The sequence below is a fragment of the Physella acuta genome, unplaced genomic scaffold (genome assembly GCF_028476545.2).
Source record: "Physella acuta isolate Inbredline_101_S28 unplaced genomic scaffold, ASM2847654v3 ptg000175l, whole genome shotgun sequence".
NCBI classification, from domain to species: Eukaryota; Metazoa; Mollusca; class Gastropoda; family Physidae; genus Physella; species Physella acuta.
Genome location: NW_026731694.1, coordinates 422,376 through 434,162, shown reverse-complemented (window position 1 = coordinate 434,162; position 11,787 = coordinate 422,376). Strand labels below are relative to the sequence as shown.

Here is an 11,787-nt window from a genome sequence, read left to right as displayed (position 1 = left end):
GGCACTTCGTGGTATTTAAAAGACTATTTAACTGTAAGTAACTGACTAAAAGCATTTTTCTTCTGTACATTTTGCACTTTTTTTGCCATGGTGTCACCTCCTAAAAGGTGTCACCCGATGCGGTCCGCACCCCCCTCCCCGCCCTCGCTACGCCTCAGGACTCCCCCTCCAACCTCACTCTCACCCTTGTTTACGTGTTGCGAGATTTGGTTGAGCTATAGATCTGTTGCAGATAGAGCACTTAGTCTTGACTAAACGTTACCATCTTAGGATTTTTTATAACATTTCAGAAACCCCAGTGAAACGGAACCGATACTTAATTAGAAAAGCACCTGAAGATGTGTATTAACGTTACACAATAGGGCCGGTAAGTAGGTCACCAACCAGTTCTACTGCTCATGCAGGTTTTATTGAGCCGTAGAACTTGTTGGTGACCTACTTACCAGCCCTATTACAGACCATAAAAGTTAATGATATTGTCAAATGAAATCACGTGACGTTTTACAAGTGGTATCACGTGACCAGATGTGAATTAAAATGACAATTTCCGGAAACATTAATGCTGCCTACCATTACTTCAACCCTCAATTAACAAAAAAAAATTAATTACATTTTACATTAAAAATAATTCTAAAAATAAAACTTAAAAATTTAAATTTTGTTTTAATTAGTGTACAGCACATCACAGATTTCACCCCCCATCTACAACCAGACAAGCAGCTTTCACTCAGTCAGACACGTAGGCGACCAGAGTTCTACCCCTTGTTGTCCTTGGCGCCGGTAAACATGTGTAAAAATGCGGGGTCTTCCACGTGTGTTGCTGCGGGCAGGCTCTTATTCGCTGTGTGGGTTTTTCGGTGGGACAGTGCCGCCATTAATCGTCTACGGAAATCAGAAAAGGAAAAAATCTGATTATCTCCTTTCATTTTAATCAAATTTTTAAAGCCTGTGGAAATCAAGAAAGAAAAATATCTAATTAACGCTTTGGATTTTAATTTATGTTGTTTTTTTTTTTTACTACAAACAAGATGACATTTTAAAATATAACATTTCCGTGGGGGTTACCTAGTACCTCGTAACTTGCACTAGCTCTATGTTCTAGCTACAACTATCTAACTGGAAAGCCAACTACTACCTAACCAGTGTATTAGAAAATCACTAGCCAAGTACTGAATACGAAAACCACTTTCGAATGATAATTTGGAAAACCATTTTTTAACAAATGAATTGAAAAACCACTTGCCAGCTATTGTTTTGGAAAACCACTTACCAACTACTCAATAGGAAAACCACTTTCCAACTACTGAATTGTAAAACCACTAGCTAACAACTTAACCGGTCAACCAGTAACCACCCTCCCAAAAAAAAATAACCACCCAAAACAAATTTACATAACCTCTAGCCTACCACCAAATCAGACATCCACTAATAGCCATCAGAACTGGACAACCCATCTCCAGCAACCCTTCAGCAACCCTTCAACCACCGCTCGCCATTCACCCATTCAAAACAAATACCACTAGAATCTAGAATACCACTAGAATACCACTAGAATACAACTAAAATACAACTAAAATACCACTAAAATACTACAAAATACCACTAAAATACCACAAAATACCACTAAAATACCACTAAAATACCACTAAAATACCACTAAAATACCACTAAAATACCACTAAAATACCACTAAAATACCACTAAAATACCACTAAAATACAACTAAAATACCACTACAATACGACTAAAATACCACTAAAATACAACTAAAATACAACTAAAATACAACTAAAATACAAATAAAATACCACTAAAATACCAATAAAATACCACTAAAATACCACGAAAATACCACCAAACCAGCCCAACAACCACGCACCCACGTATACATTTCATCGACAATCTTGCAACTTTTAATTGACACCGATTGAACGCCTTAAAAAAAGTAAATTAATCACGCACGGAATAAACACAACACAAACAAACACGTACACTAGCAACTTGACCCAAGTTTCTAAACAAAAGTTCTTGTAAACTTTGCCATGAAGTCGTATCAAGTCTATTGAATTATTAGTTTCACTACCGTAAACATTAACTCTGGTTCATTCACGAATGAGGGGTGGGGGTTACTTGGGGTGGTGGTGTGGGGGGGGGGGGGGCGGGCGGTGGTGGCTTATTTCCTACCACAACCCACCCACCCCCTCAGGAAATATTTTTTTGAGTGTTTTTCTATTGTTAGTATTTGTAAATCAACATTCTTTATAGCTATGGTGCTGATCTCGATTTATTTATGTTCAGCCCACTCCAACCCTCCCCTCCACCCCCCCCCCCCCCCACCTTAGAAAAGCTCAACGGCTAGATCAGTCTATTCCTCATCCTTTCTATATTTAACACCGACTCGACCCCTATAAATAGCCTTACAACTAATCCTAACAAAGAACGGTAACTCCGAATATTAGTAGAAAAATACGCTTGACAAAACTAAATATTTACTGACGGCGTTTATACAAATGGATTTTTTTGTTTCAAATTTTAAAATAAATAAATAAAAATAGCAACCATTTCATAGACACTAACATAACCATATCCCTGTAGTCTAGTGTTTAAGGCATGATAACTCTTCGCACAGATTTGGTTTTAGTACTAGAAGACTAATCGTTCGGAGCTAATCCTTAAAAAATCTTAAGGGATAATCCTTGAACTCACAAAAAGTTATTTCATAACACTCTCAATAGCTTACTGTAAACGTTTAGATATTCCATCAGCCGTTTCAACGACCGGAATTTGCCGGTTAACGTTGTAGCTACTGTAACTGGGTGTTGGATCTTCGAATAAAGAAGTCTGGCTGATGTATCCAGTGTTGTGTGGATTGTATCCACTGATCTGGCTGGAATATCCAGGGACCTGGCCGTTGTATCCAGGATGGTTGTTGTATCCAGGGCTGTGACCGGGTTGGCTGTTATAGTTTGGGTTGTGAACGGGTGGGCCGTTGTACGTAGAGTGGTGGTGTGATGGCGTATTGTAGACTAATCCAGTCGAATGTGTTTCTAGAAAGCACGAGAAAGTTTGGTCATTAATTTATTCAATTTTAGCATCATTATTTATTGAAGTAGTCATTTAAAATGTTAAGATTTAAAAAATTACCTAAAGATATAAGATCTATATAGAGTGAGCAAAATAAAAATGTCTCATTTTGGTTTCAATGGGAGGTAACCCGAATTAATTTACTAAATAAAAGTCTTAGTGTTAGTTATCTAGCATAAAACATATGATTTACCAGCCACAATTAAAGCTTTAAAATACAAAATATTAATATTTCCCAATGGTCATACCAATAGTAAGTGGAATTGAAAACAAAATTTATTTATTTGACAACCGAGTAACCAAAATCTATATCAAAATCTGAGTATTTTTTTGTATAAATACACAACTTTCCAGACCTCATTAATTATTTTGGAGTGTGATACGAATCTGTAGAAATGTTCATCATTGTGTTCCTGTAATGTGATCAGAATCATTCGTAAAATGAAACTTCTAAAAAACAATAAAGCAACTCCACTGTACATAGGACAACAATACCGTCCCTTATAAACAAAAAGCTTACAAAATCTCAAATGTTTTTTAAAAACCTAAGTGAAGTTAGACAGTATACTTAATATTATAAATATTACAAGCAGTCTGGATGTTAAAGTATAGGCTATATATATATATATATATATATATATATATATATATATATATATATATATATATATATATATATATATATATATATATATATGCCTATTAAGCTACGTTTTAGTAGTAAATTATTAGATACGAGCCGGCCCGCGGCATAACATACGCCGCTATTTAGTTATTGTTTTTTCTACTTTTCAGTAATTCATAATTTGTGAATTCGACAGTACCAACGCTGACACTGAAAATATTTTTTTAAAACACTATAAGTAGCTCGTTAAGGACCATAACCCAGAAGAGAATTATATATATAGATAGATGATGACACCCCCACCCTAGTCGTTGATTCCTTTGATTACCAGTAACTGGAACAGAGTGTCTTTCAAGCATCTATTCGAGGGGAAGGGGGTTGTGTTTTTGTTATTATTTATTTTAACATTTAAAATAGCAATAATAACTTATTTGGTAGTTTTTTTAAATTGTTTTTTTTTACATTTTTTTGGTAGTGTTCCACAGTTTGAAAGGCATGAGTATATTAAATATAATATTACCATGAAGTTCTTATTTAGGTTTTAAGTAGTAATAAGTTTAGGTTTTATCATTTTAAATAAAGTTAATTTCAAAATTAATTATCTAAACAAAGAAATATTATTTATAAATTAGCAATTGGAAATATTATTGTAATTTCTTTACTAATAAAATTGATTCATTAAAAAAAAAATAGGAATATCAGTAGTATAATATTTAATTTGAATTTGTAATGTTAGGTTATGGGCCCTGAGTTAAAACATGTATCTCGATAGCTAATACGGCTGGTGTTGACACTATGTAATAAGACTTCTAGTTGCTCTGTCCCACCCCTCCCCCTATTTAATTCAGTAAAGTGACTTTGGAGACATTGGCACTAAATTATAATTAATTATAATTAATTGCTCGTATCACCTACCCCACTGTTGATTACTGCCCAAAAAGCCGGAATCCGGGAAAAAACCGGCCTGGGTGTCGACATCCGGTGACCTCAGGAAGTAGTCAGCGTGAGCGGTCACAAGCCCGAACAAACAGGAGAAGATGGCGTTCAGCTGTAGATAACAGATTAGTTTGGTAAGGCCTGACTGTTGCTAGCATTTTTTTTTCATGATATGGTGTAGGGGAGGTAAGTAATAAAACACGGATTTGAAAAAAAATTACAACGGTTGTCTAACTTATATAGTTCTTTCAATATAAATAGGGGAGGTGAGTATAAAATTACCAATTCGTGAATATATACAAATATACAGCCTATATTTAATATTAATATTAATTAATATTACTTATATAAGACCGCTGAGGTATAGAGCGCTTTAAAAACATATTTAAAGCCGTAGAACAATTTTACAAAATTTATTTAGATTCTACTCAAGCTTTAGATAGGAGACACCATTTTTAGTGCCGTCAAAAAGAATGTAAAATTAATATATAACGTAAAAAGATAAATAGAAGAAATGAAATTTTAAAAAAAAGAGTAGATGCTTGCAAAAATTTGCATCTATATCTTAGAATTTGCTTCTGTTTTCCATGGACCTCTACAGAAAACATAACAACAGAGACGTATCGCAGATGCAAGATATCTGGACATACAAATAGCTATGATATCTCAAGTAGCAGTCACCAGTCTATGTATCTGTATAGTGCACATTGAGTCAAGTCAGCTGTAGTTGGTACCTGGCTGGGCATCGTGATGACTGCACAAACAGATCACACCGTTAGCTAAAACTCTCCATCAACAATCATTCCGTCTATGGACTATTTATTTAAATGTTAACGTAATCTATATGTTGATACTAGACATTGCGTTGTATTTAGAGATCGGGAGCATTGTAAAACCTTCGGACTCTTAGTGCTACGTTGGTTGTATATATATATATATATATATATATATATATATATATATATATATATATATATATATATATATATATATATATACATATATATGTGTGTGTGTGTGTATTTAAATATACGTGTGTATATCTGTGTGTGAGTATGCGTGTGTATGTGTGTGCATATGTATGTGTATATGTGCGCGCGAGTACGTGTGTGTGTGCGTGTGTGTGTGCCTTTGACTATTCAACACGGACAGGCAAAAATGAATTATATGCCCTTTTCTATTTCTAAGCTACCTTAAATTATTCACGAGCTTGAAGCGTTTATCCTTTTTTTTTATACAGGCCAAGAGCTATCAACTGCGATGAATAAAGCACAACTTTAGAAAAAATAAAAACTCAAGGGAAATTTTGTAAGACTGACACGTGACGCTGATATTTGTTTTACAAATCTTGGGCGTCATTTGATTTATGTCACAGCATCCTACTCCTCCCACATACATTATAAAAAACTTATGATTAATATTGTTATAACAACGTGTAGATTATTGCACCAGGTCTGAAACTTAGCAATCTTATATGTATATATATATATATATACGAGCCGGCCCGCGGCATAACATACGCCGCTATTTAGTTGTTTCTAATTTTCAATAATTCATAATTTGTGAATTCGACAGTACCAACGCTGACACTGAAAATATTTCTTTAAAACACTATAAGTAGCTCGTTAAGGACCATAACCCCCCCCCTTCCTTCCCCCCCCCCCCTCCCCCCCCCCCCCCCCCCTACGTTTAAAATCGTTGGCTCTGCTTGTAAACATTTAGAGTGAACACAGCTCACTAAAACCATGTAGGGGTGGGGAGGTAGGGAGAGCGTTTGCAGCTTGTTTTCTAACGGCTCGAAGAGGAGAATTATATATATATATATATATATATATATATATATATATATATATGTATGTATATATATATATATATATATATATATATATATATATATATATATATATATATATATATATATTCATTTTTAACCCTTCGAATCTGTGAAATGTTGAAGAAATTTAGCAAAGCCTCCATGGTAATTTGCATATATTGAAGTTGTCAGTGCTTGCAGCCTTATAATAATGTAGAATGCTTTAGTTTTTAAAAACAGCTAATTGAATGAATTCTTTAAATGAATTCTTTTACTTTTAGGCCTAGCCTATGGATGTTGAAAGATTATTAAAAGGGGACGTGAAAGATGCGGAAAGGAAAACTGCGCAACTGAAAACTGCGCACTAAAAAGTGCGCAAGGGATTTTTATTTTCTTAAATCGAGCGTTTATAGATACTGGCAAATAATGACCACATGTAGCATAACAAAATACTAATACACAAATACACTTTAATTTTTACAAAATTTAAGTTTATTAGCGTAATTAGTTTGTTTTTGCGCTTTTTTTTCTGTTTGCGCAATTTTTCGTTTACGCATATTTCTGGAAACCGATTAAATGTATGTATAGAGTTTCTATTTCATCTTCAATGACAATAATTACACTATCGACCAGTTAACAAAACCTAAGTGTCCACTAGCCTAAGCTTTGACGTTGACACATTCTAGACAAAACAATCCCGCTTTAAAACGAGGCTGTTTTTCATCTCAGCCAGAACAAAGTAAACATAACTCTTTACAATCCCAGCACGTAGTACTCGATAATCCCCATAATCATGGCGTTAGACATTTATGACAAAAATATGACATTTAGAGTTTGTCGAGATTTTACTTTTGTCAAGAATAACATTGCAGCGCAAGAAACAAATAAATTAGACGCTAAAAACGTTGTATTTACAACTTCCTTAAAATGCAAGTTTGAAATTTTTTTTAAAAAGCATTTTGTAAAAGAAGCTAAAAGAGATGGATAGGTATTTGAACACGCCATATATGGACACAAAATACGCCTAAATAGTGTGTCGACCCGTAAGGGGTGGGCTAAACTATGAATCTCCCTCTTGACATACAATAAAATTGTGTTTCTTACTATTTTATGATCGGCGTAGTCGTGGGGGGGGGGGGAGATTAGTTGGTTTATATATTTTTGGTCACCAATCATATTTTTGAAGACAATTACCAAACGATATTTAAAAAAATCTAATAGACAAAAGTTAGTTTAAGATAGTCTGTAATGTAATCCGCCAGGTAGTTATTCATTTCTTTCTTCCGTCTTTACTCTAGAACAGGGGTCTCCAAACTACGGCCCGCGGGCCGAATGCGGCCCGCGGCGATCTTTTTGTCCAAGGAAAAACCGTTTGTTGGTGATGGCTGAGGAACTTTGCCCAGAAAAATCAAAACCATACCTGGAAGAAACTGGCGCCGAACTGAAATTTGATAGTTAATGCGGCCCTCGGACTGAAAAGTGTGGAGACCCCTGCTCTAAAACTTAGGCGCGAGTGTATGTGTGAGTTGAGTTAACCCCGGGTTGTGTATGTATTGTTATCCCAAAGTTGAATGCTGGAATAAAAGCGGAGAGAACGACTGTTAGGGGAATTATGGTAGCGACTAGCATAAAGTATATACGTTGATTGATGGAGACACCTCCATAAACCTGTTAGAGCTGTGTGGCCTTTGTTGAGTTGGATGAGACTCAACAACTGGTAGCCAGTGTGACATATGAGAACTGACATTTTATGACATATGCAGAACTTTTATTATATGGTATATGCAGAGCTGTCATTGTATGAAACTGAAGTGTCATCATTGTGACACAGAACTGTCATTTGATGACATAGAACTGTCATCTTGTGACATTGTATGACACAACTGTCATTGAGTGACACAGAACTCTCATCATTGTGACACAGAACTGACATCGTATAACACATAGCTGTCATTGTATAACACAACTGTCATAGTTGTGACACCGAACTGTCATCATTGTGACTCTGAACCGCCATCGTCTTCGTCCATTGACTTTCTCCATCAAGCAACATTACTTAATAGAGGAATTTAGAGGGTAGCTTCATAAGGCAGAGCTACAGCAACATAATTGGTGAACAAAACATTGTTTTGCGGATAATTAGGTCATCTATTTTTAGTTCAATTTTGACATTTCCGTCTAAAGTTTCTTAACTTATGAATTATTCGAAAAACTTCAAGGCGTTGGCAATAGGCTGAAGGTGAGGAATTTGTGTGTTTTTTTTTCTCTAAAAGGTAGACTTTCTCCTGAGATATTCATGCAGTCATACTCTCGCCATTATATCTAACAAAACATATTGACTTTCCTAAACGATAACAGGAATTAGACAAACTTAATATTTTTTGGTGGGCTGCCAACTAAACTGAATTTGAATATAATTTATAATGAATGTAGACAGCTATTTAGCGAATGCTATTAAGGTGAACGCAAATATGACGTAATGAAACTTAAAACGCCATAATTAAAATTTGATTGATTACAATAAAATTATTTTCTTTGTAAAATTTGATTTAAAAGCGAAAAGGACCAAAACAAACGACTTACGACACTATATTTCAATACAATTTTCGCTTTTTCTATTTATTGTTTTTCTGGAGAATCGGAAATAGGATTTGATTATTTTAAACAAATACGGAAAGCTCTATTTTAAAATACGACTGGACTATTTCTAATTTCTATTTAGGACTATTCAAAAACACGTTGGGATTTTTCTAAAACACGTCTGAAATATTCTATAATATGTAAGGACTACTCTAAAACATGTTAGGACTATTCTAAAACACGGATAGACTATCCTAAAAAAAGTTGAGACTATTCTAAAATATGTGGAGGTTTGTTCTAAGAAACGTTGAAATTATTCTAAAAAACGTTGTGATTAATCTAAAACATGTTGGGACTATTCTAAAACACTTGTCAACTATTTTAAAACACTTCTCGACTATTTTAAAACACTTCTCAATTATTCTAAAACACTTTAGGATTATTCTAAATCACGGAGGGACTAATCTACAACACGTTTAAACTATTCGAAAACACAATGGGGCTAATTATTTCTAAAACACGTTAGGACTATTCTGAAATACGCTGGGACTATTCTAAAACACATTAGGAATATTTTAAAACACGTTAGGACTATTCTGAAACACGTCTCAACTATTATAAAACATGTTAGGATTATTCTAAAACACAGACTATTTTAAAACATGTTTGGGCTTTTCTAAAACACGGAGGGACTTTTCTAAAATACGTCTAAATTATTCTAAAACACGTTAGGACTATTCAAAAACACGTTGAAAATATTCAAAAAACACGTAGAGACTATTCTAAAACACGTTAGGACTATTCTAAAACACGCCGACACGACAGAACCAAAAACTTACCCTAAGATTAAACATGGCGAGTTTGTCCCTAAAATCCTCCTACTTGTGTCCCCTTCTTTGTTGACGTATTTTTTAAAAACCCTCTTTTGTGACAAATGGGATCACTCGCTCTACTGCCGTCAAACGCTTCATTCTGTCAGGGGCGGCGGCGTCGTCTGCTGACACACGCCAGGTTCTGGGTCAAGGGTCACAGTGATTAATTTAGGGACCTGTACACTTGAGCTGATCCTAGGGGTTGGTTCAATCCCTAACATGCTAAACATAACAACAAAGGATTATGTCTTGTCTATAAATGACGTCATGTTCCTTTGCGTCTATTTTTAGCTCAACATCTCCTGTAGTATCGCCGGGTCAAAGATTGACCTTTTCCGACACTTACACGGATTACCATAATTATAAGCAAAATTTTCGTTACACATTGCTATGTACAATATTGACAAAACGACTATTCGAAAGCCTTAATTAAATTAAAGCATTACTTAAAAATTAAAACACTAATAGTCTAGGCTTATTACAGCGCCGATCCCGAGGCCAACCGGGATTTTTTCTTGACGCCTTATTGTGATTTTTCTTGACGCCCCACCGTGATTTTTCTTGACGCCCCAATTTGATTTTTCTTGACGCCCCATTGCGATTTTTCTTGACGCCCGTTGTTATTTTTCTTGACGCCCATTGGCATTTTTCTTGACGCCCTATTAGGATTTTTCTTGACACCCTATTGGGACTTTTTTGACGCCCCATTGGGATTTTTCTTGACGCCCTATTAGGATTTTTCTTGACGCCCTATTGGGATTTTTCTTGACGCCCTATTGGGATTTTTCTTGACGCCCCATTGGGATTTTTCTTGACGCCCCATTGGGATTTTTCTTGACGCCCTATTGGGATTTTTCTTGACGCCCTATTGGGATTTCTTTCACGGCCCATCGGAATTTTTTCCTTAACTACAGAGGTGTCCTTGCATTTTGTATAGTGTGTATGCGTTCACTAAACATTACCTTGAGTTCTGTGGTGCTGTATAGATCGTATGAATCGTAAGTAGAGTACAATTTCAGACTCCACTTATGATTTATACCAATTCAGACTCACTGTTGAAATTCGCAGACGACATTTTTTTAAAGACCACAGCATGGAAAAAATTCAGTTGTCTAAATTAGAGCCAACAGCCTTTAGTTTTTTTAAATTATTTCATTCAAGTACCATCAGATTTCGGTGGATTTATTGAAGTCATACGGACCGTGACGTCATTTATGAATTACCCCTTAAACCGTTACTAAATCCTAATAGTATTATAGACTTTATAACTTATCTAGCCTAAAACTGATCCTAAAATTAGCCCTAAACAAAATCTCTTGCTTCTAAGCTTAACTCTTAATGTAAACCCGATTCTAATATAATGATTGGTAATACAAAATGTATCACCACTTATACTGTAATTACTGTTATTTTTATATTATACTCCAGTACTACAGTACCGTGTACACCGTGGCTAAGTATACGACTCCGTCACATCAGAACAGTGTGCACATGCCCTTAGAGCTAGGATGATTTCATCCAGTTATGACAAACTTTTTCCTTATCGCATTGTTTTTTCAGGTGAACGCCACGATGTGTGCGGGGTGTGTGTGTACTGTTGTGTGTGGTGCAGGTGTGGAGGAATCTCACTGTCGCCCGAAGTGCGGGAATGTCACGTGGGACAAAATTGATGACCAAAAAATGGAGAGTTCGTTGGTTTTAGGACAGGTAGAGTTACCAAGCGCCGCCTGGCGGTGGAGGATACGGCTCTACACGATGCATGTCTAGCTGGCAAACGGTTGAAATCACTGGCTGCTTGATGTGCATGCACTATATATATATATATATATATATATATATATATATATATATATATATATATATATATATATATATAT

At 35.3% G+C, this 11,787-nt stretch overlaps 1 protein-coding gene across 1 annotated transcript; it reads right to left on the bottom strand.

The window, feature by feature from the left end:
* Window positions 1-648: 648 nt before the first annotated feature.
* LOC131936337 (zinc finger protein 768) lies at window positions 649-9,998 on the bottom strand. Its single transcript, XM_059293272.1, has 4 exons — window positions 9,878-9,998; window positions 4,625-4,757; window positions 2,741-3,047; window positions 649-882 (listed from the first exon to the last, which is right to left on the bottom strand). The coding sequence occupies exons 1-4, from the start codon at window positions 9,890-9,892 to the stop codon at window positions 756-758; spliced, it is 582 nt and encodes a 193-aa protein (XP_059149255.1). The 5' UTR covers window positions 9,893-9,998; the 3' UTR covers window positions 649-755.
* Between the last annotated feature and the right edge of the window lie 1,789 nt (window positions 9,999-11,787).

Excerpts from the sequence above, each read along its gene's own strand:
- LOC131936337 (XM_059293272.1), bottom strand. Across the intron at positions 3,048-4,624 it reads GGGCAGTAATCAACAGTGGG|AAACACATTCGACTGGATTA; the intron begins GTAGGTGATACG and ends CGTGCTTTCTAG. Across the intron at positions 883-2,740 it reads GGAATATCTAAACGTTTACA|ACGATTAATGGCGGCACTGT; the intron begins GTAAGCTATTGA and ends TGATTTCCGTAG.